The 25,859-nt window shown below is 39.4% G+C and overlaps 1 protein-coding gene across 1 annotated transcript in view; it reads left to right on the top strand.

The window, feature by feature from the left end:
* The window catches only part of LOC135212066 (ABC transporter F family member 4-like), a 182,627-nt gene that overhangs the window by 58,237 nt on the left and 98,531 nt on the right, over positions 1–25,859 (top strand). The window contains 1 exon segment of the mRNA XM_064245410.1: positions 12,276–12,452. Coding sequence (XP_064101480.1) covers positions 12,276–12,452 — 177 coding nt within the window.

Below are 25,859 nucleotides of genomic sequence, written 5' to 3'. Positions count from 1 at the left end.
TTCATGTAGAATGCAACTAAAAAACAACCCATGGTTGTAGCTTTTATCAGTTTTTAAATATTTTCATATAAATAACAATACGTGCCAAAATATCAACCTTCGGTCAACTTTTACTCGACCGAAATGGTCAAAAAACATAATTGTAAGCTAAAACTCTTACATTCTAGTAATATTCAATCATTTACCTTTATTTTGCAACAAATTGGAAGTCTTTAGCACAATATATCAATTTCAATTTTTGGTGAACTTTATGAAAAAGAAAAAAAAAAATTTCCTTACGTACCGCCGCGGTAACTCTTTCCGAAAAATTCGAAAATTTTGTCCAATTGTCGTAATGTTTGCACCATTATAAATTAGCCGTTACATAAAGTTTTATATATGAAAATGTGCGCAATTTCATGTAGAATACAACAAAAAACAACCCATGTTGGTAGCTTTTATCAGTTTTGAAATATTTTCATATAAATAATGGATAAGTGCCAAAAATTTTCAACCTTCGTCAACTTTTGACTCGACCGAAATGGTAAAAAAACTCAAATGTAAGCTAAAACTATTACTTTAGTAATATCAATCATTTACTTATTTTGCAACAAATTGGAAGGATCTAGCACAATATTCGATTTATTGGTGAATTTATTGAAATAAACTTTTTCCTTTACGTTTCCGCGCGGTAACTCTTTTCCAAAAAAATTCACATTTTTTCGTTCAATTGCTTGCTAATGTTGCACCATTTTTAAATTAAGCCGTTACATAAAGTCTTATTATATGAAAAATTGTGTCAATTTTATGTAGAATACAACTAAAAACAACACCATGGTGTTAGCTTTTATTCAGTTTTGAAATATTTTCATATAAAATTAACGATAAGTGCAAAATTTCACCTTCGGTCAACTTTGACTACCGTAATGGTCGAAAAACGCAATTGTAAGCTAAAACTCTTATATTCTAGTAATATTCAATTATTTACCTTCATTTTGCAACAAATTGGAAGTCTAGCACAATATTTCAATTTATGGTGAATTTATGGGGAAAGAAATTTTCCTTACGTCCGCGCGGTAACTCTTCCGAAAAAATCATAAATTTTTTTGTCCGATTGTAGTAATGTTTGCACCATTTTTAAATTAGCTGTTACATAAAGTTTTAGTTTTATATGGTGGAAATGTGTGCAATTTCATGTAGAATACACTAAAAAACAACCCATGGTTGTAGCTTTTATCAGTTTTTAAATATTTTCATATAAATAACAATACGTGCCAAAATATCAACCTTCGGTCAACTTTTACTCGACCGAAATGGTCAAAAAACATAATTGTAAGCTAAAACTCTTACATTCTAGTAATATTCAATCATTTACCTTTATTTTGCAACAAATTGGAAGTCTTTAGCACAATATATCAATTTATGGTGAATTTATGAAAAAAAAAAAAAATTTCCTTACGTCCGCGCGGTAACTCTTCCGAAAAAATTGAAATTTTTTGTCCAATTGTCGTAATGTTTGCACCATTATAAATTAGCCGTTACATAAAGTTTTATATATGAAAATGTGCGCAATTTCATGTAGAATACAACAAAAAACAACCCATGTTGGTAGCTTTTATCAGTTTTGAAATATTTTCATATAAATAATGATAAGTGCCAAAATTTCAACCTTCGGTCAACTTTGACTCGACCGAAATGGTAAAAAAACTCAATTGTAAGCTAAAACTATTACATTCTAGTAATATTCAATCATTTACCTTTATTTTGCAACAAATTGGAAGTCTAGCACAATATTTCGATTTATGGTGAATTTATGAAATAAACTTTTTCCTTACGTCCGCGCGGTAACTCTTCCAAAAAAATCACATTTTTTCGTTCAATTGTCGTAATGTTTGCACCATTTTAAATTAGCCGTTACATAAAGTCTTATATATGAAAATGTGTTCAATTTTATGTAGAATACAACTAAAAACAACCCATGGTTGTAGCTTTTATCAGTTTTGAAATATTTTCATATAAATAACGATAAATAGAAAAAATTCGTCCTTCTGTCAACTTTGACTCGACCGAAATGGTCGAAAACTGCAATTGTAAGCTATCCTTCTGTCAACTTTGACTCGACCGAAATGGTCGAAAACTGCAATTGTAAGCTACAAAACTTACAGTCTAGTAATATTCAATCAATTACCTTCATTTTGCAACAAACGGGAAGTCTCTAGCACAATATTTTGATTTATGGGGAATTTTTGAAATAGTTTTTTTTTTACGTCCGCGCGTTACGAATTAATGCATCATTTTGTGATAATATTTTCTCTGTGTTGCCTTGATCATTTTACAATGTGTTATATACCAAAATGATTGCAATTTAGTGTACAATACAAAAAAAAAATTAACTTGTTAGCTTTAGCCGTTTTGCTCACAGCGCGATTTGTATACAATTATATATGAATTTTTTTTTGTGCTGTCATATATATACCAATATTGATATATGATAATGATAATTTTTTTCATTTCTGATGGTTGCATACTAAACTTTAGGCAATGACAAAAAAGGGGCCAAAAATGAACTCTTAATCTTGAAAACTAAGCATGCTGTGATTTTTTGAAAAAAAAAAAATTCTGCATTGGTGCTCACTCGCGAACTCCGCCGGCATACGGGAGACGATTTTTAAAATACCGCTTCGGCGTTTAAGGGTTAATGTATAGTTTTAGCATAAAAATTACAACTTATAAATAATGTTAATTAAATTTGTAAGTAATCCAGAACCATCTTTGGCTCCAGGACTGTAGGAGGGACTCTGTAAACAAGAATTGCCCATTTTGTTCTTAAACCTAAGTCCAGGTTTTGGCCTTTTCCCTTTGTCAAGCAACACAGATTTTAACTAGTGTCATTACACTTTCATGCAGCATAGAATGGTCAACATGACACCTGGTAAAATTTTTAGATGTCAGGGCAGTGGAAAGAACATCAGGATGCTTAGCAGGTTTATTTCTAATCAGAAACAAAGTCTTTGTGGGAAGTTTGCTGCATTGAGTGAAATGAAACATGATGTTGTTTTGATGATTCATTCTGTGGAAGGATTGTTTTGGCAATTGGGGAGTCAATAAGAACAAACTGCCTTCAAGGGCCTCTACATCCGTAAGTTCATCAGTTGCTGTGGGATTTAAGGAGCACTCATTTAGACTTTCAAACATGCAGATGAACAGGAACACCCAAATAATTTCTTTCTTTGATGGCCCTCATACTTGAGCAGTGGATTTTCCTTAAATTTGGCCTACTTCAGGCTCATAGGCCTGCTCCTTGTATCTACTCTTAAATATTATTGAGCAATTCAAGTTTAATAATTGTTTAGTCTCTCCTGTAAAGCCCTTGTAGCCTCAGGCAAATGATTTTCAGAATTTCCAATGCTTTCAGTAGATGTCTCATTCTTCCGTTAAGAGGAAATCCACTCGACTACACAATTCCATACACTTCCATTAACTTAGGCATCTCCTTAACTGCTTGGAGATGGTAGAATGTCCCCTCCCAATAAGATTTTAAAGTTATCATACGATTGTCCTCATTTTAAAACAGCTGTGGTCTGGGGTCAGAAACAGTGGTCTGTGTATTGCTGAGGGTGCCATTCTAGAGGAATTTTCAGCACCTGGAACCTTATAGCCGTCAATGTTTTTTGTTTGGAGATAATAAGACTTTTCACGGTCTACTTTCAAAGTTATCATTCGATATGTACTTTCCTTGGTATTGCATCAAGTACTTTTAGATCTTGCTGAGGATTAGCACTGTACTTCTCGCTCTCGTCAATGTATGTGCCCCGGAGTTCCAGGTTTTCTGTGTTCTCGTTTTTTGGCTTCGGCAGCGACTGACCCTCACATCACGTGCAGTAGGTGTCGTTCTAATTTTTGTACTATAATGAGTCCTTGCACGGAATGCCCGGCATGGCCTAAAGAGCAGTGGAAGTCGTTTTATGGCAAGAGAGAACATTGGAGGGTTTCGACTCCCTACTTGGGATGGTTTTTCGCCTCTTCCCAATGTTTCGTCTCCTGCAGTAGTCAACCCCCATAGTAGTGTTGTTCCTGTGTCTCCTTCCTTTTCTTCCTTTGATTCGTCATTGGAAGTATTGGGAGGCAACCAGGGTGATGTTTGTAATGTAGCCTCTTCTTCCTCGGGAGTTAATTTGATTCCTGAGAAGGGGGAGGCATTTTCATCAATCTCTTTTCTTCCAGAGTCGGAGGTGTCCAAATTGGCGGCGATTTGGAAGACGCTTGGGCTAGGGGGTCCCCCATCCTTGGAGGGGTTGCTAGCACATTTTGTGGAGGCTTGCACCCCCCCCCCCCCCTCCCTGGACTGGCCAGGCCATCCCCTGTCCTCCCGGCCTTGTCTTCGTGGGTAGCCGAGGTCGGCCATTTTGTATTGCTTCGCCAGTGACTGCTGCCGCTTCGAGTTGGAGAGACACCACGGCATCACCCCCGTTGATGACTTCACGGGATCCTTCTTTGTGTATTACTCCGCCAGTGGAGTCTGATTCCCTCTCGCACCGAGGGGAAGCTGTGACGTCACCGCCGCTTGTGACGTCACTCCCATCGATAACGTCTCTCCCAGTCGTCTCCTCTGATCTGCCTCGCTCGGCCATGGCGTCATCCCTGCCGCCCAGTTCGCTACATCTCCCTTCCTTGTCTTTGGAGTCTTCTCTGGCACATCAGTCTGAGGTTATATGCCAGGCAGTGCTTCAGAGATTGGACTCTGTTTTGGATGTCAAGTTGGCTGCCATATCGGGTGGGAGGACTGGTAGGAAACTTGTTGCTTCATCCCTGCCTCCTAAGAGGAGTTCACATAAGAAACGAGTGCTGTCTTTCTCTCCCTCTTCCCCCTCTACGCCCCATAGGCATATCCAGCATTGGAAGGCTAAGGACTTTGCCCTTTCTTCTCCTACGAGGGAGGAACAACGTGGACGTGTTCCCGAGTGTTGGTGTTTCGGGCAGTGTTAGTGTTCCTTCCCTTGTGCAATCTGCAGGGGATGCTTCGTCCTCTTATTCAAATCACGGGCTTGTTACACCCCCCTTCCTCGCCAGCATGTTACACCCCACCCCCCACCCCCAGTCCATGCACATCGCAAGCATGTTGCAACCTCCCCTGGAAGTTGTTAACCTTGATTTGGCGTGAACATTAAAAGATTTTGCCTGACCTCATAGCTCTGTTTCTAGGGTAAACAGAAGAGTTACTCCCTGAACCAACGTTTGCAGTGACAAGAAGCGGTTCATCAAGCAGTACATTACTATTTGTATACACGGCTAAAAACTTACAGCCTTTGTTACAGCAGGAATCAGAGGACCATCCATACCTTAAGAAGTTACGTTAAGAACTCGGCTCTTCCTCTGTCTAAAAATGTGGCCTGCCATTCTATATGGGCTTCATGTTTGAGACACACACACTGTTGTGAAGTGTCTTTTGGCCTTGTCGGGAGCAAAGCTAAGGTTATAACAATATTCTCTTCCTCAGTTTTCAGTCATTTGTTGCTCTTTAAGCCCATTCTGCTAACGATGTGCTAGAGGCATAAACAATCTTGGCTTATTATATTGGTTTTCTTGTCTATGTAAGCTTTGAAAAAAAAAAAAAAAATTTTTTTTGTTCATGAACCTTACCTGCCAGATATATATATAGCTGTATTCTCCGAAGTCTGACAGAATTTCAAAACTCCCGGCACACGCAGTGGTCGGCCAGGTGGTAGTACCCATTCCCGCCGCTGGGAGGCGGGCGTCAGGAACCATTCCCATTTTCTGTCAGATATTTTCTGTCGCCAGTGCAGCCAACAATTGTTTTCTGCACCTCCGTCATTGGATTTTGGAACTCTTTTGGTCACTTGAGTATCCCGATTGATTTTTTGGTTTTTGATTTGGATCGGTGGTTAGGCATACGCTAATTGTGGATTGGTTTTGAATTTGGCTTGTTTTTCCTTAAACTTAAGATGTCTGGATCTAGTTCGACTAGCGCCAGAGTATGTTGTGTGGAAGAATGTAAGGTGAGGCTACCGAAATCTTCGGTAGACCCTCATACAGTGTGTGCGAATTGTCGGAAACATGTTTGTGTGTTTGATGATCGCTGCAATGAATAAGTGCAAGCATTAGAAGGTGTTAATAGTGCAGTGGTGTGTAGTGATAATGCTCTGAGTGTTGCGGAAGGGGGGTCGGACAACCGATCTGATGTTCCTTCGGCAAGACCTCGGGGCGCTTCCCAGGCTTCCAAAGTTCGTAAACGGATCTTGAAAGTGTTTTTCGTCATCAGAATCGTCCTCCCCGCGCAGCGGTTGGAGCTTTCGGAAGCGATCGCGCCCTTTGAAGAGGACAAAGACGATAGATGCCGCACAGGCGGCCGCCGCCTTTGATTCCTCAGAGGAGGACGCTGCACATCCGTTAGCCCCTTCTGTTTTGCGGTCGTCTCCAGAACAATTCGAAGACACCGCAAAAGAGAGCAAAGGTGCAAGGTGTCGCACAGGCGACCGGCACCTTTGGTCTTAGGGAGAAGGACGCTTCACGTCCTTTCTCTTCTTCTGTGTTGCGATCGTCGCCGGAGAGGATGTCTTTTGACAACAATGCTTTTGAGCGCCCTGGTTGCACTAAGGATATACCTTTGGCGGTCCATGTGAGAAGGAGGAGGGCTTCCCCTCGCCCCTCGTCTTCTCACAGGATCAGCCCTAAATCGAAGAAGATTGAGGCCTTATTAGTTGCAGAGAAAGAGGATAATTCACGTCACAGGAGGAAGGATGATAAGCTGCCAGTCAAGAGATCCAGGCAGTCTCCTTCTCCTTCTCATCGCCTCGCTCTTTCTCCTGTTACCTCGCCTTCGAGATTTCGTCCACGAAGGTCTGCAGAGCACGACATTAAGGCGGCAGCGAGACTTGACGCCAGGCCTGACGCTCGGCTGGGCGCTTGGCTGGATGCCAAGCGTGACGCTCGGCAGGACTCTCGGTCTTGACGCCAGGCATGGCGCGCAGCTGGACGCACGACGTAATGTTTCTTCAGACATTCGCCGAGATTCGGAGGATAGTAATGAATCTCAAGAAGGAAACTTGTCGGAGGAATTAACTGAAGAACAATCATCAACAGTATCTTCAGATTACCAGGTTTTGGTTCAATTGTTTCGAACCTCCTTTGAAGAGAAGTTTAAACCTGAAGCCCCGCAGTCGCCTCCTTCACAATTGCTATCGTCTAAGGCTATCAAGACTCCAGGATTGTTGAAGATGGCTACTTCATTATCAACAAAAAGGGCTTTTAAGAAAATGCAGAATTGGATGGAGTCAAGAAAAGCCCGAAACAAGAACGCTTTCGCCCTACCCCCTTCAAGACTGACAGGCAAGGCAGGTCTTTGTATGAGACAGGGGAGGAGATAGGTTTTAGAGCCCCCTCTTCGTCCCAAGGTGACTTCGCTACCTTGGTAGATGCACCGAAGAGATCCCTTTTGTCGACGACGAAAGTGCTCTGGACCCTTTCTGAGATGGACCATCATATGAAGGGACTCTTCTGTACGATAGAAGTTTTCAACTTTTTGGATTGGTGTTTAGGGGTCTAGGATAACCGGTCGCGTAGTCCTGATTCGCTTAGCCTCGAGGAGCTGTCCAGCGTGCTTGCATGCATGGACAAGGCCGTCAGGGATGGTTCGGAGGAGTTGGCCTCGCACTTCTGCACTTCGATTTTGAAGAAGAGAGCGGCCTATTGTGGTTTTACTGCAAAGGCGGTCTCTATCTCTCAAAAGGCAGAATTGTTGTATGCGCCTCTTTCGAGCCATCTCTTTCCCCAGGCTATGGTCAAAGATCTGGCTGTCAGTCTACAAGAGAAGGCTACCCAAGACCTCCTAGCTCAGTCGGCAAAACGTACGGTTGTTTCTTCTACGTCGGCACGGGCGCAACCGTTCAAGAAGCAGAAGCCCTTTCGAGGTGGAGTTTCCTCGAGAACATCTTCTTGAGGAAGTACACGTTCCAGAGGCAGAGTCTCGGCTAAGATCAGAGGAAAGAAATGAACCAGATATCCTTCAGCCACCAGTAGGAGCCAGGCTTCGACTATTCTCAAAAGCTTGGATAGAAAGGAAGGCGGACAGCTGGTCGCTCAACGTCATCAAGCGGGGGTACAAGATTCCTTTCTTGAAACCTCCCCCACTGTGCACAACACCCAAGGATTTATCCCCTATTTACCATCAGGAGAAGCAACAAATCCTTTTCGATCTGCTCGAGCAGATGTTAGAAAAGAGAGCGGTGGAACAGGTCGTAGACCTGGAATCCCCAGGCTTCTACAACAGGATATTCCTGGTGCCGAAACAGTCAGGAGGTTGGCGACCAGTCTTAGATGTGAGCAGTCTGAATCGGTTCGTACAGAAGCAGAAATTCAAGATGGAGACACCTCAGTCAGTTCTTGGGACCTTAAGACCAAACGATTGGATGGTTTCATTAGACCTTCAAGACGCGTATTTCCACGTCCCCATCCATCCACAGTCGATGAAGTATCTTCGGTTTGTCCTAAAAGGGACAGTTTATCAATTCAGGGCGCTTTGCTTCGGATTGAGCACGGCCCCTATGATCTTCACGACTTTAATGAAGAATGTGGCGAGGTGGCTTCATCTTGCAAATATCAGTCTCTATGTACCTGGACGACTGGCTCATTCGTGCCTCCACTCAAACGCGGTGTCTGAAGGATCTTCAAATAACTTTATCGTTGGTGAAGTCCCTGGGACTACTGGTGAATTTCGAAAAGTCACATCTGATTCCAACCCAATCCATCCTGTATCTGGGGATTCAGATGGATTCAGTGGCTTTTCGAGCTTTTCCGTCCCAGGGACGTCAGCAGCAATGTTTAGACAAAGTGACAGCCTTCCTAAGGAAAGATTCGTGCTCGGTGAGGGAATGGATGAGCCTGCTGGGGACCATTTCCTCGCTGGAGAAGTTTGTTTCCTTGGGGAGACTGCACCTCTGACCGCTACAATTTTTTCTCAAGGAAAATTGGAAAGAAAACAAGAATCTGGATATGAGCTTAAAAATTTCAAGAGAGGTAAAACATCACTTAAAATGGTGGCTAGATCCAGTGAAGTTGTCGGAGGGCGTGTCTCTCAAGGTTCAGAGCCCCGACCTAGTGTTGTTCTCCGACGCGTCCACCACGGGGTGGGGAGCAACATTAGGGGGGGAAGAAGTGTCAGGCACCTGGAGAGGGGAACAGGTGTCCTGGCACATAAACCTAAACAAAATGGCAGCCATCTTTTTAGCTCTCCAGTTTTTCCAAGAAAAAGTCTCATCGAATAGTCCAAGTCAACTCAGACAACACCACAGCTCTGGCGTACTTGAAGAAGCAGGGAGGAACACAGTCTCGGTCCCTTTTTGCCCTGGCAAAGGAGATCTTGCTGTGGGCAAGGGCACTGGACGTCACGATCCTTACAAGGTTCGTAGCAGGAGTAGAGAACGTCCGGGCAGATCTCCTCAGCAGACGAGGTCAACTTCTGCCAACCGAGTGGACTCTGCATCAGGAGGTATGCCAAGAGCTGTGGGGGTTATGGGGACGTCCGCTAGCTATCGCCAGTGCAAGAAGAGCTTCATCCAATGCAGTGTACCAATCGAAGTGGGCAGTCTTCAGGAGTTGGTGCAAGAAGAACGGCATTTCCTCCACCACGACCTCTGTGAGCCAGATTGCTGACTTCCTTGTATATCTGAGAAGGGATCTAAAACTTGCAGTCTCTACAATCAAGGGATATAGGAGTGTGCTTTCAGTTGTCTTTAGGCACAGAGGCCTGGACTTGGCGGACAACAGAGACCTTCACGATCTCTTGAGATCTTTTGAAAACAACAAAGGTTCAACAACCCAGGTTTGCCGTCTTGGGAACTTGGATGTAGTTCTGAAGTTCCTCATGTCCAGTCCATTCGAACCTATGCATACGGCTTCCCTGAAGGATGTTACTAGAAAAGCTATCTTCCTGATTGCTCTGGTGACGGCGAAGAGAGTCAGCGAGGTGCAAGCGATTAGCAAATACGTGGGCTTTAAAGGTTATAACGCGGTTTGTTCCTTGAGCCCAACGTTCCTGGCAAAAAATGAAAATCCGTCCAACCCTTGGCCTAGGACCTTCGAAATTAAAGGGATGGCCGAAATCGTTGGGCGCGAGCCAGAGAGAGTTCTGTGCCCTGTCGGGGCTCTCAAATTCTACCTAAAGAAGACTAAGGATTGTAGAGGTCTTTCGGATAACTTGTGGTGTTCGGTAAGGAAGCCAAATTTACCAATGTCGAAGAATGCTTTGGCTTTTTTCTTGAGGGACACCATCAAGGAAGCGCATTCATCCTGTCAAGACAGTGATATGAAAATGTTGAAGGTGAAATTGCGCATGAAAGTGAGGGCTATTTCTACGTCGGTAGCCTTCCAAAAGAACATGGCACTTAATGACATCTTGAATGCCACATTTTGGCGTAGTAATTCAGTGTTTGCCTCTCACTACCTTTGGGAGGTGAGGACTACATACGAGAACTGTTGCTCTTTGGGCCCATATGTCGCAGCAGACACTATATTGGGGACAGAGAGTAGCACTCTTCCTATCATTTAGGAAATAATATGTTAGTTTGGACTTTTTAATTTTATTTCTTTTATTTTTTATTTTTAGTTTATTATGCTTATTTAGTTTAGTATATTGTGGTCTTGGGTCGGCCGCCTTAGGCGGACTTCCCTCCATTAGCCTTGGTTATACGAAGTTTAACTAGATAGGCTACGTCAGGTGGTAATGTTTTTGCTTCACCCTCATAGTAGGGTAAAATGTTTTTGTCACATTGTGGTCACGTACCCATTGACAAATCATCTGGAGCGCACCAGCTACATAGGTCACGTCCTGGCTGGCACCTCCAGTGAAGCATTAACAGCATTCGGTGTCTAATCAACACCTATATGATCTGTCACATTGTGGTCACGCTCCCCGTGACACTTCATTAGAGCGCACCAGCTACACAGGTCACGTCCTTGCTGGCACCTCTAGGAATGCATTACCCAAAAATTGGAGGTCTATAATGTAGGATCTAGTTGTTTTGTGGTCACGCCCCAGTTGACAGATCCTCTAGAACTCAACAGCATCGCAGGTCACTACTTGGCTGGAGTCTCTAGTAAAGCAGAAGCAGACTTGGGTGACGGTACTCACGAAGTCAGCTATGCTAACAGGTAAGGAACCAAGATATCAATCATGTAAATGGAATTGTTTCCCAAAATCCAAGTCTGTCTCCCCCTTCCTCCAAAGGTGGGATTCAGCTATATATATATCTGGCAGGTAAGGTTCATGAACAAAATGATATTGTTATGATACAATAAAGTTTGTTCATACTTACCTGGCAGATATATATATAGCTGTATTCTCCGAAGTCCGACAGAATTTCAAAACTCCCGGCACACGCAGTGGTCGGCCAGGTGGTAGTACCCATTCCCGCTGCTGGGAGGCGGGCGTCAGGAACCATTCCCATTTTCTGTCAGATTTTTCTAGTGCCACTGTCTCCTGAGGGGAGGTGGGTGGGCACTTTGATTATATATATCTGCCAGGTAAGTATGAACAAACTTTATTGTATCATAACAATATCATTTTTTTCAATAACTTGAGACCATTGTTAGTGACTGGCATGACATCGCAGAAGGAAGTATAGGATGTTTTCCTCTCACCTCTTCACCTTTTTGGTAAGGTGCTGAGTTTGGAGAGCCTGTGGGTACAATGTACCTGGAGCACCCACCACTCAGTGGATGGGTCATGATGTTATTTCAGCGTAGGTGTCAAGTGTTTTCTGGTTTTTTTATTTTGGTGCTGCACCCAGTAGTTATATGATCAGAGCCCACATGCCTCCCCTCTGGTGGACATTATGCATACAACAGAATGATGTGATTAGCTAAGTCGTTTCTGGTATTGCCATTGGGGGATGGCTCTGTATACCTGCTCTGAGTCATTGAAGCGCTACCTAAGAAATTTGAATTTAGGCCACCATCTAGAAACACTTAGCGATATGATTACTGGCTAAGTATATACAAAATCTAATTTTATTATCAAAATTTCATTTTTTTTTTGGTCTTCATCTTGCTGTCCAACCATCCCCACTCTTTTCATTATCTTATTTGCCAGAAAGCTGAAAGTGTCCTAGCACTTGGCTTCACAGCCTGGATTTAATCACATCATCAGGTGTTGATCTGTATATTTTGGAGTTTATGATCTTATATTGTTGTGATGTATACAATTTTTCTGAAATGTTACTAGACATAAACAGATAGCTGTACCACGTGCATCTCTTCTTAATTAGTTGTTAACCTTTCAGCAAGCCATGGGGCAGATGGGTCCCAGGTTAGTGTTGTCAGAATGGGTAGTGGTGGTGTTGGAGGCGTGATTGGAAATCCTGGTGATATTGTCACAAGTCCGTCAATTGTTGCAACAGCTGATGGCACAGCGCATGTTAATTTTACTGTTGAAGGGTATCCTGCAATACCTTTGGAAGGTAAGGAGTTAAAACTTGCTGGAATTTTTAAAAATGTAACTGTCTAATGCTCAAGTATATTTGGTGGCATTCAAAGCTTAACCCTTTAACGCCAAAGCGGTATTTTAAAAATCGTCTCCTGTGTGAGTGAGCGCCGAAGCAGAAAAATTTTGTTTCAAAAAATTACAGCACGCTTAGTTTTCAAGATGAAGAGTTCATTTTTGGCTCCTTTTTTTGTCATTGCCTGAGGTTTAGTATGCAACCATCAGAAATGAAAAAAAATATTATCATATATAAATATTGGGATATTTGACAGCGGGAAAAAAATTTCATATATACAGGCGGTCCCCGGGTTACGACGTTCCGAGGTTACGACGCTTTTTCTTAAATATTAATTGAAAAATCCGCCCTGGGTTACGACGCTTGTTCCAAGGTTATGACGCTGACGCTTCCGACGCTCCGAGTTAACAACGCTTTTAAAAAACGCATACTATGATAAGAATCCTTTATAGTTTAGCACAGTATACAGGCGGTCCCCGGGTTACGACGGGGGTTCCGTTCTCAAGACGCGTCGTAACCAGAAAATCGTCGTAAGCCGGAACGACGTTCTTGATAACATGTCCACAGGGAAAATTTCACTACTAATTTGCAATTTTTCTTAGGGGTATCTCTAAAATTATCCCTAATTTACTTTTTTTCATGTGCAACACTGTGTATTCACAAATTACTGTATATTTTCATTAAAATACAAGAGAGAGAAGAGGAGGGAGAGAGAAGAAGAGAGAAGAAGAGAAGATACAGAGAAAGAAGGAAGGAGCGAGAGGAGAAAATAACTCCTTAGGTTTCAATAGATTGAAATGAACGTCTGTAGGCAACTTTTCCCCCTCCCATAAATACATATATTTCTCCAGAGAAGAGAAAGAGAGGACTGTGCAATTATGTTTGTCTGTCTATCAATTCTTTTGCTGAGAGCGAGAGAGATAAAAGGAAGAAATAGAAACACCAAATGTATGACAAGTATCTTGTGGAGAGAGAGAGAGAGAGAGAGACAGAGAAGAGAGAGAGAGAGAGAGAGAGAGAGTTGTCCTTACAGTATTTAAAAGAGAGAAATGGAATGATTATGTATTTAAAATACTCAGATATGAATTTTGTACTTATAGTATTATTATTGGAAAATATTAATGATAAACTTATTACATACACGTCCATGAAAATGATGTCATCTCAGTCAAGAGAGAGAGAGAGAGAGAGAGAGAGAGAGAGAGAGAGAGAGAGAGAGAGAGAGAGAGAGAGAGAGAGATTACATAAAACCATTAAATTCGTTGACCATTGTATGGCATTGTTAAGCTTGAGTGTCACTCGAGTTGAGGTGGGGAAGTTGATACAGAAAAAGACAAAGGGAAGAATTTTCTTTTGAAATTAGTTATCGTATTATTACTACTTCTATTATTATTATTATTATTAATATTATTTGAAAATATAATAAACACGTGTATCTACCATAAAAATTCTCTCATCTCTGTGAAGAAAAGAGGAATTATCCTTACAAGTGAAATATAAAGGTCATTTTCATCTCTTTAAAATACGACCATTATGAATTTTGTAATTAAAGTTTTATTATTATTATTATTATTATTATTATTATTATTATTATTATTATTAAAATTAAAACTGAAATTATCAATAAACATTTTACATACTAGTACCATAAAAATTCTTTCATCTCGGTTAAAAGAGATAGAGAGAGAGGAGTGAGAGTGAGAAGGAAGAGAGGAGAAGAGACGGAGAGAATAGAAGAGAGAGGAGAAGTTAAACCATTAATAAAAAAGCTGGACAAATGGATAGATTAGTACGTATTATTTAATTTCTTTAAAATACTATCACATATGAATTTTGTAATTACAGATTATATTATTATTATATTATTATTATTATTATTATTTTAAAGTATTAAAAACAAATAGTACAAGTACATAAAAAATCTCGAGTCTCAGTAAATGAGAGAGGGGGAGAGAGAGAGGAGAGTGAGAGCGAGAGAGAGAAGAGAGAGAGAGAGAGAGAGAAAGAGAGAGAGAGAGAGAGAGGAAAATCAGGACCACAAGTGATTGCAACACTGCAGCTCTCCCCCAGCTCTTCCCCCTCGTGGCTGTCACAGAACTTGATATATAGCTGACAGTTTTAGTACCTGGGTCTGAAAAGGGTTACTGGAAGTTACTTCAAGAAGACTGGGATTTCCTTCATTCTTCCCTAATTTTTTAAATATAAGCTAAAATCTTACTAATTCACTATGGTATTTTCTTTAATTAATTGATATTATTGCTGTATAAATTAATATTAATATTTGAAAATAGTAAATCATTTATTTATCATACCTAAAAACTACATCTTTGTAGTATAGAGAGAGAGAGAGAATTATAGGGATTATTTTCGTTGAAAATACAAAGAGAGAGAGAGAGAGGAGAGAGAGAGAGAGAGAGAGGAGAGAAACTGTGCTAAACTATAAAGGATTCTTATCTTATCATAGTATGTGTTTTTTAAAAGCGTTGTAAACTCGGAGCGTCGGAAGTGTCAGCGCCGTAACCTCGGAACAAGCGGCGTAACCCAGGGCGGATTTTTCCATGAATATTTAAGAAAAAGCGTCGTAACCTCGGAACGTTGTAAGCCGGACCCGTCGTAACCCGGGGACCGCCTGTATTAATAAAAATAAGTTTTTGGTTAGATTACAACAAAAATTTTGAGGTTATGATGATTTTCAACACTTTTATGTCGTATTTTTAAAAATTTTTTGTTTAGTGCGCCTCATATGCGGAACTAGTTTCCGACCGAATGAATACACTAGCTTGGGATGCGCAGTTTATAACAGTCCAAAAGTGCAAATAATGAAAAAATCATTGCTTGTTTCCAGTATACATAATTAACCCTTAAACGCCGAAGCGGTAAATAAAAAAATGACTCCCGTATGCCGGAGGGGTTTGAGAGTGAGCGCGTAAGCGGAAAAAATATTTTTTTCAAAAAATCACAGCGTGCTTAGTTTTCAAGATTAAGAGTTCATTTTTGGCTCCTTTTTTTGTCATTGCTTGAAGTTTAGTATGCAACTATCAGAAATGAAAAAAATTATCATTATCATATATAAATAATGCGATATATGATAGCGCAAAAACGAAAGTTTTCATATATAATTGTATTCAAATCGCGCTGTGCGCCAAACGGTTTAGAGGTAACAAGTTACTTTTTTTTCGTTGTAATGTGCACTAAATTGCGATCATTTTGATATATAACACATTGTAAAACGATAAAAGCAACACAGAGAAAATATTATCACAAAATGATGCTATGAATTCGTAGCGCGCGGGATGTAAAAAAATAATTTTTTAAAAAAAAAAAAAAAATTCACCATAAATCGAAATATTGTATAGAGACTTGCAATTTGTTTCAAAATGAAGGAAAAATGATTGGATATTACGATACTGTAAGAGTTTTAGCTTACAAATGTAGTTTTTCGACCATTTCGAACGAGTTCAAGTTGACGAAGAATGTCAAATTTTTGTTTAAAATTTTTTTTTTATATGCAAATATAAAAAAAATGAGAAATGCTACAACCTTCCAATAATTTTTGTTATATTTTGCATGTTTTTTGCGCACATTTTTCATATATAAAACTCTAAAAAAAAGCGTAATATGAAAAGGCTCAAATATTAGGAGAATGTGACCTACGCGTTTCCGAGATTTTCGGCCGAGAATCGGCGCGCAGACGGAATAAAAATATTTTTTTCAAATATTCACCATAAATCGAGATATTGTTCTAGAGACTTGCAATATGTTTTAAATTGAAGATAAATGATTGAATATTACTAGACTGTAAGATTTTATGTTATAAATGCGTTTTTGACCATTTCGGTTGAGTCAAAGTTGCTCGATCTTAGTTTTTTTCGTACTTATCGTTACTTTATATGCAAATATTTCAAAAATGATAAATGCTACAACCTTCCAATATTTTTTGTTGTTATATTGTGCACGTTTTTTGTGCACATTTCCATATATAAACCTCTAAAAAAAAGCGTAATTATGAAAAGGCAACAAATATTAGGAGAATGTGACCCTACGCGTTTCGGAGATTTTTGGCCGAGAATCGTCGCGCGGAGGGGAAAAAAATATTTTTTTCAAAAAATTCACCATAAATCGAGATATTGTTCTAGAGACTTGCATATGTTTTAAAATGAAGATAAATGATTGAATATTACTAGACTGTAAGATTTTTTATGTTATAAATGCGTTTTTTGACCTTTTCGGTTGAGTCAAAGTTGACCGATCGGTAGTTTTTTTTGCGACGTTATCGTACTATAATGCAAAATATTTCCATGATAAATGAAAATAAACAACCTTTCCAATTATTTTTTGTAAAAAAATATTTTTTTGGTACTTATCGTTTTAAAACTTTATAATTTTGCCAAAATTTCCCCCAAAAAATGATTTTTTTAAATTGCTACAAAAACCTTTCCAATAATTTTTGTTATATTGTGCATGTTTTTGCACACATTTTCCCATATAAATATAAAAAAAATATAAAATAAGCCTAATATGAAAAGGCACAAATATTAGGAGAATGTGACCTACGCGTTTCGGAGATTTTCGGCCGAGAATCGGCGCGTGGAGGGAAAAAAATATTTTTTTCAAAAAATTCACCATAAATCGAGATATTGTTCTAGAGACTTGCATTTTTTTGTTTAAATTGCAGGAACAAAACCTTGCAATTTGTTTTAATTTGAAAGTTAAATGATTGAATATTACTAGACTAAGTAATTTGCTTACCCCAAAAAAAAATATTTGTAATATATTATATATATATATATATATATATATATATAGATATATATATATATATATATATATATATATATATATAATAAATACGTAAAATATATATTACATTCTTCGATTCTGGTACCAATACATAAATAAAAGGAATGCAGGTGACACTTCTCTTTTTGCATACAATGAAATGTCTTATTATTATTTTATCATGCACACATTCAGATATATAAAAAATTGTAATAAATATAAATTAAATATAAAATAAATGCAGAATACTCACTCGTAATCCTGACTCTTCGTTCTATTCTTGTTTTCTCCCTCCTCCATTGAAGAGTCTTACATTTTTTTCCACTCAACATGACGAGGTACAGGTGGAGGAGGGAGGACGCGCGCCCTTACTGCTGATGGACCGGCGGCCCCGTGCCCCGCCCTCCGCTGTCGGTTAGGGGGCGCGCTGCAATACATGACCTTAGTAGTGGTACTTTCGGTCACACTCCCTATCCTGCAAGAGCAACTTTGCAGAGACACAGAAGAACCGGGTGGTGCTCTCTCTGCCATTCATGGATGGCACACCCGGCACCGTTTCTGCCTTCCCCGCCTTCTAAGGCCTCCAGTATGTGTTCCCCTGGCTGCAGCCGACACGCAGGGTCCACTACCCGACGAGAAGCGGTGATGGCGGGGCCGGCGGAGCAAGAGGGGCGTCGTCAGCAGGGGGCGGCGGCAGGTCGAGCGAAGTTGGCCCTCCTATCTGCCCTTTCCTCTAGGGGCAGATCTGCAGCTCGGGGCAGTGGGTCAGTAATGGAAGGCCACTCATCGGGATCGAAGTTGATGAGGGCATTCCCGGCTACCTCTAGGAACTGTATGTGGGTCAAACCTCGGAAGATTGTCACCGCGGTACCCACAGTACAGTATGTAGGCATTTTGGAGGGCCAACTGAAGGATGTATTTTGAGGAGCTTCTGTGTCCACCTTCTGGTTCTCCTGGCGAAGGGATAATACTGGATGAGCTGATCAAAGAGATCAACTCCTCCCATGTGCCTGTTGTAGTGCCCAATGACAGTAGGCCGCTCGGTACGAAACTCCTCAAACACAACTCGCCCTGTCGACGTGTCTTCTTCCGCTGTACGATCTCTTCTTGGATGGGTCATGATTCGTCGTAATCATGGGACGAGTCGGACACCCTTCAACAGATGACGAAGACAGCGCCCTTCCGCCGCCACTGTGTCTCTCTGCCTTGCCAGGTGTTGCGGATGACTAGCGAACCTCTTGAGGACATTCGGGGCCCCACGCACCAACCCGAAGGGTACACTGACGTGGAACACCTGCTTCATACAGTTCCTGGGCCAGGATACCGAGGTATAATAATTATCCATAAACAGGTGATATCCCTGGTTACGGAAACGTCCCACAAGGTTGAATACAGTGTCACGCAGCGTGGAGAAGACCCCGGTATACAATGAAAAACGTCCACAACGTATATCCCAGTTTTGGCCTTCTCACGGTCCTCAGGTAATTTCCTCGGTGGTTAATGAAGAAAAAGAAGTTTCACACCATATTTCTTTGGCCTTTCTTGGGGTTTATACACTTTTATACTAAGACGTCCTTTCTTTGTAAGGCATCATCCCTCATCCAAAGACAGGTTTCTCTCCAGGAATCACGAGATTACTACACCGCTCATGGATATAATCCAACACTGTATGCACTAAAATGAGGCGATCACTGTTATTCCGGGGTATGGCCCTTCGGTTGAAGGCGTTGAAGTACCTGTCCAACGCCAGGAAATTATCACGGCACATTCGGCATACATAAAAAATAATTTCTCCTCCAATATTGCCTGACGTCGACAGCAGGTGTCATACCAAAATAAATGTGGAGCCCCAAAAAATGCGCCATGTCAATGAGGTTGCAAACCCCGCCAGTAATACGACAAGGTCGTCCTCAGCTCATACCGGCAGTACGAGCGTAGTCCACCGTCTTGTGTACCAGGTATTCCAGCAATTCCCGCGTCAGGAAAAGCTTGGATGAACCCCAAAACAGTCAGGGGTACTGGTACGGTCATCCAGGGGTTGCCGTGAAGGGGTGCATGTTGGGAGGGGTGGGGTCCTCCGTCCACCCCTCGTCACTCTCCGACGACGACCTTCACCTTGGCTGGCGGGACGGAGCCGACCTTCTACGTGCCCGTGCACGCGCACGGGTGTGGGCACGATGCACACTACACCACCCCTTGTTGGCCCATCACCCTCACTTAGGCCCTCACTTTCTGTATCGTCCTCTGCGATAAAACTTGAGCCCGTATCCCCACCCTCCCCCTCCTCTACCTCAGATTCCCCTCGAAGCATCTGAACCCACTGAATTCGAGCTCACTTTCGGGATGTGAGCCTCGAACGGACATTGAGGGCAAATATTCATCCTCACTTTCATCGGGACTGATGTCCTCATCACTCGATGACCATCCGCCATCAAAATGAGGACTTGCGACATGTTCCCAATCAAGCTTCGTAAAGATACTAGTCTATGTCCCTTGGTTGGAGGCCTCCCAAATGCCTACGAATGCCCCTAAGGACGCCCACATGCTTCCTAGGGGTAAACCAAAGGCATACTATGAGTTCCTGAAACACTTTCAGCCACACGTGGCCGCACAGAACGGCCTTGAGGCGCGGGGTCATGCTGGGTGCTTGGCCCTCGCCAGCATCCAGGTCCAAAACTCGCCTTACACGATCCCTTCCGACGGGTAAAATTAAAAACGCGCCTTTCCATGGTTCACACGTCGTTGAGACTTATCTATGAATGTACTGTAGCAATACAAATGCTCAAAGTCTCGCACAAGTCCAGAAAAAAACAACGCTTTTCGCGGAAAGATGCGCTCTGGATGGTGAGCTACTGATGCTGGCTGGAGTGAGAAGAAGGGATATCGCGCATGCGCACCTGGGTCACGCTTCAAAACAAAACAGGCCTTGATCCTTGAAATCCCGTGAACTCCAGCATCCCCAAGGCGCGTGATTCAAAAGTTTTAGGCTGGTAGGCCTATAAGTATTTTTCCTGCGAATTTTAAAAAAAACTTTCTTTCGTATGTCCTATTTGTATGTAAAAAGTACGTCCAGTCGGCACCCGACAGACAAGTTTATCTCGACGTAAAATACGTCCAGTCGGCGTTTAAGGGTTAACAAAACTAAGTTTCTGGTTAGATTACAACGCAAATTCCAAGGTTACGACAGTTTTTTATGCTTTTTAACGATACCTCATACGCAGAACTAGTTTCTGAGCGAGGGCCGCATAAATTAATTTATGCTATTAAACTGTATGGTAACCATAGTCAAGGATAAGGAACGCATTCTCAAACAGTATACATATCCTTTAATACAAAACAACAAAATATCATTGAAACATTATTTCACTTAAGAATCCATTTATACTTGGATATAAAAACCATAGTTATTTTCCGACGAAAATAATCACTAATTAGTGTATTTTGATGTTTATTTCATGACTAAATACATTTTTATAATACAAAAATGATTTACTAATTTTCAAATATTATTTTAGATTAATACTGTATTAGTAAGTTTAATAAGTTTAAAAAATGATATCACATAAATAAAAATAATAATTCTCTCTCTCTCTCTCTCTCTCTCTCTCTCTCTCTCTCTCTCTCTCTCTCTCTCTCTCTCTCTCTCTCTCTCTTCTCTACTACAAAGATGTATGTTTTTTTGTATAATAAATATGATTTACTATTTTCAAATATTAATATTAATTTATACAGCAGTAATATCAATTCATTAAAGAAAATACCATAGTGAATTAGTAAGATTTTAGCTTATATATTTAAAAAATTATGGAAGAATGAAGGAAATCCGAGTCTTCTTTCAGTAACCTTTCTCGAACTCCAGGTGCTAAAAACTGTCAGAATATATCAATTTCTGTGACAGCCAGGAGGGGGAAGAGCTGCTGTGTTGCAATCAAGTGCTCATGAAATTTCCCCCCCCCCCCCCCTCTCTCTCTCTCTCTCTCTCTCTCTCCTCCAATCTCTCTCTCTCTCTCTCTCTCTCTCTCATTTACTGAGACTCAAGATTTTTTATATGTACTTGTACTATTTGTTTTTAATTACTACTTTAAATAATAATAATAATAATAATAACTGTAATTACAAAATTCATATGTGATAGTATTTTAAAGAAATACAATACGTACTAATCTATCCATGTCCACTTTTAATTAAGGTTAACTCTCTCTCTCTCTCTCTCTCTCTCTCTCTCTCTCTCTCTCTCTCTGGCTCTCCGTCTCTCTCTCTTTTGCCACACAAGATAATAATGTGTCATAGTGGTAACTCCCTCCCTCTCTTTCGCTGGAAGCGTTATAAGTATTTTTTGAGAGAACAGAAAGAGATAGATAAACTCTCTCTCTCTCTCTCTCTCTCTCTCTCTCTCTCTCTCTCTCTCTCTCTCTCTCTCTCTCTCTCTCTCTCTCTCTCTCTTACCGAGATGAAAGAATTTTTATGGTACTAGTATGTGGAAAAATGTTTATTTGATAATTTATAATTTCAGTTATTTAATAATAATATAATAATAATAAAAACTTTAATTACAAAATTCATATTGGTCGTATTTTAACCCTCTTACGCCGAAGCGGTAAAAAAAAATTGTCTCCCCCGTGTGCCGGAGGTGTGTTTCAGAGTGAGCGCGGAAGCGGAAAAAATATTTTTTTTCAAAAAATCACAGCGCTCTTAGTTTCAAGATTAAGAGTTCATTTTTGGCTCCTTTTTTTTTAATTGGCTGAAGTTTAGTATGCAACCATCAGAAATGAAAAAAATTATCATTATCATATATAAATAATGTGATATATGATAGTGCAAAAACGAAATTTCATATATAATTGTATTCAAATCGCGCTGTGCGCAAAACGGTTGAAGGTGACAAGTTACTTTTTTTTTCGTTGTAATGTACACTAAATTGCAATCATTTAGGTATATAAAAACACATTGTAAAACGATCAAAGGTAAATACAGAGAAAATATTATCACAAAATAATGCATGAATTTGTAATGCGCGGACGTAAACAAATATTTTTTTAAAAAAATTCACCATAAATCTAAATATTGTCCTAGAGACTTCCAATTTCTTTCAAATGAACGGCAAATGATTGAATATTACTATACTGTAAGAGTATTAGCTTAAAATTGCAGTTTTTTTGACCATATCTGACGAGTTAAAGTTGACTGAATGTCGAATTTTTTTATATATATATTTTCTTTATATGCAATTATTTCGGAAAATAGAAAAGCTACAACCTTCAAATATTTTCTTTTATTTTACATGAAATTGCACACATTTTCATATATAAAAATCTATGAAATGCCTAATATGAAACGGAGCAAATATTCCGAGAATGGAACGTACGCATTTCGAAGATTTGTGGCGGAGAATCCGCGCGCGAAGGGAAGGAAAGATTTTTTTTAAATTCACCATCTAAATATTTTGCTAGAGACTTCGAATTTGTTTCAAGATGAAATACAAATGACTGAATATTACTAGACTGGTAAGAGTTTTAGCTTACAATTGCTTTTTTCGACCATTTCGGTAGAGTCAAAGTTGACCGAACATGGTTTTTTTTCTATTTTATCGTGATTTATATGCAAATATTTCAAAAATGAGAAAAGCTACAACCTTCAATTATTTTTAGTTGTATTCTACATGAAATTGCGCACATTTTCATATATAAAACTTTATGTAACGGCTAATTTAAAATGGTGCAAACATTACCACAATCGCATGTATGATTTTTTCGGAAGAGTTACCGCGCGGACATAAAATGTTATTTTTTTCATAAATTCACCATAAATCAAAATATTGTGCTAGAGACTGCCAATTTGTTGCAAAATGAAGGTAAATGCTTGAATATTACTAGAATATAAGCGTTTTGTTAGCTTACAATTGCGTTTTTTGACCATTTCGGTAGAGTCAAAGTTGACGAAGGTTGAAATTTTGGTAATTATCGTTATTATATGAAAATATCTAAAAACTGATAAAAGCTACAACCATGGTTGTTTTTGAGGTTGTATTGTGCATGAAATTGCGCACATTTCCATATATAAAACTTTATATAACGGCTAATTTTAAAATGGTGCAAACATTACCACAATCGCATGTATGATTTTTTTTCGGAAGAGTTACCGCGTGGACGTAGGAAAAAGTTTTTAAATAAATTCACATAAATCGAAATATTGTGCTAGAGACTTCCAATTAGTTGCAAATTAAGGTAAATGAATGAATATTACTAAAAATATAAGAGTTTTTAGCTTACAATTGCATTTTTCGACCATTTCGGTAGAGTCAAACAGTTGATCCCGAAGGTTGAAATTTTGGCAGTTATCGTTATTTATATGAAAATATCTCAAAACTGATAAAAGCTACAATCATGAGTATTTTATTGTTGTATTCTACATAAAAATGCGCACATTTTCATATATAATACTTCATGTAACGGCTAATTTACAATGGTACGAAAATTATGTCAAAGTGACGAAATAATTTCCGAGATGTGTCACAGATACTTTTTAGTGCGGCAAGAAAGAAATTCGCGCTTGCGCGCCTGCGTAACGATTGTAAACAAAACAACACCTTGATCCGTAAACTCCCAGCATCCCCCAAGGCATGTGATTCAAAAGTTTTAGGCTGGTAGACCTATAAGTATTTTTCCGCGAATTTTAAAAAAACTTTTGTAAGTCGATGTAAATACGTCCAGTTCGGCACTACGGGAGACAAAAAATGTTCGACGTAAAATACGTCCAGTCGGCGTAAGAGGGTTAAAGAGATGAAAATGACCTTTCCATTTCACTTGTAAGGATAATTCCTCTTTCTTACTGAGATGAGAGAATTTTTATGGTAGATACATGTGTTTATTATATTTTCAAATAATAATAATAATAATAGAAGTAGTAATAATACGATAACTAATTTCAAAAGAAAATTCTTCCTTTCGTCTTTTTCTGTTTCAATTTCCCTACCTCATAACTCCAGTGACAATGGCATCTGTAGAGATTCCATGAGGGAAGTCATTCAGCTACCAAGTACCAACACGATTCAGTGCGAGCACAAACCCCAAGTAGTCTACATGTTTGAGTTTCACCTCTGACATTCGCTTGCTTTGACGTATGTTTATCTTTGTTTCGGCAAGAATTTCATCATGCCAATGAGGAAAAGACAAGCAAAACATCTCGCTAACATACAGACGAAGAAAATTCGCTCTAATATGATTACAGAATATCATAATATATGCGATATTAGCATAGTTAGTGAAGAGAGAGAGGGAAGGTTGCATCGTAAAAGAGAATGCACCTTCGAGTTTCACCTCTGACATTTTCTTGTATTTATGTTTGTTTATCTTTGTTTTGGCAAGAATTTCATCATGCCAAAGAGGAAAATACAAAGAAAACATCTCGCTAACATACAGAAGAAGGAAATTCTCTGAAATAAGCTGAGTTGAGTTAGTGAAGGGGAGAGAGAGAGTTGCGTAGGAAGGAGTGCCCCGTCTTGCCAGACACAGTGCCCCAGGCTGCGATATATGAGCCAAGGGATCATCATTTATGAATAAATTATGATAAATAACATAGTTTTGGTTTATTAATACACCAAAAAAGAATATACATCATGATAATCATAATTTTTACATTGTCTTTTGTAGAAATACGAAGGAAAACTTTGAACGCCCGTATCTCAAAAAACTATAGTTATTGACCTTCAAAATCTATCTTCTCACTTAGTTTTAAAGCTATAACATTGGAATTTGGTATATAACTCAGAGACATTATAGAAGAATCAAATCAAGCCCTTTTTTTTTTTTTTGTTTTTTTTTTTTTTTTTTTTTTTTTTTTTTTTTGTTTTTTTTTTTTTTTTTTTTTTATAAACTAAGTGAGAAGATAGATTTTGAAGGTCAATAAGTATAGTTTTGAGATACAGGCGTTCAAAATTTTCCTTCGTAATCTATAAAGACATGTTAATAAATAATGATTGTTATGAATGTATATTTCTTTTTTGTGTATTAATAAACCAAAACTATTTTATTTATCATAATTTAATCATAAATGATGATCCCTTTGCTCATATATCGTAGCCTGGGGCAACTGCGTCAGGCAAGATGGGGCACTCATTCCTACGCAACTCTCTCTCTCCTCCTTCACTAACTCAGCTTATTACAGCGAATTTTCTTCTGTATGTTAGCGAGATGTTTTCCTTGTATTTTCCTCTTTGGCATGATGAATTCTTACCGAAAACAAGATAAACAAACGTAAATGCAAGAGAAATTCAGAGGTGAAAACTCGAAGGTGTACTCTCTTTTTTACAAAGAGAATTTAATAAATCATGATTATTATGAATTTCATATTCCATTTTGGGTATTAAAAAACCAAAACTATGTATTATTTATCTTAAATGAAGATCTCTTTGCTCAAAGATTGTAGCCTTGGGCACAGTGTGACGTGTGCTGTCAGGCAAGATGGGGGAGTTACAACGCAACCCTCCCCTCTCTCTTCACTAACTACACTAATATCAGCGTATTATTTATGATATTCTGTTAAATAATACTGAGCGATTTTTCTTCGTCTTGTATGTTAGCGAGATATTTT

This window comes from Macrobrachium nipponense, chromosome 40 (genome assembly GCF_015104395.2).
Source record: "Macrobrachium nipponense isolate FS-2020 chromosome 40, ASM1510439v2, whole genome shotgun sequence".
NCBI lineage: Eukaryota > Metazoa > Arthropoda > Malacostraca > Decapoda > Palaemonidae > Macrobrachium > Macrobrachium nipponense.
Note: the sequence above shows the minus strand (reverse complement) of the source record. Positions and strands in the feature narration are given on the sequence as shown.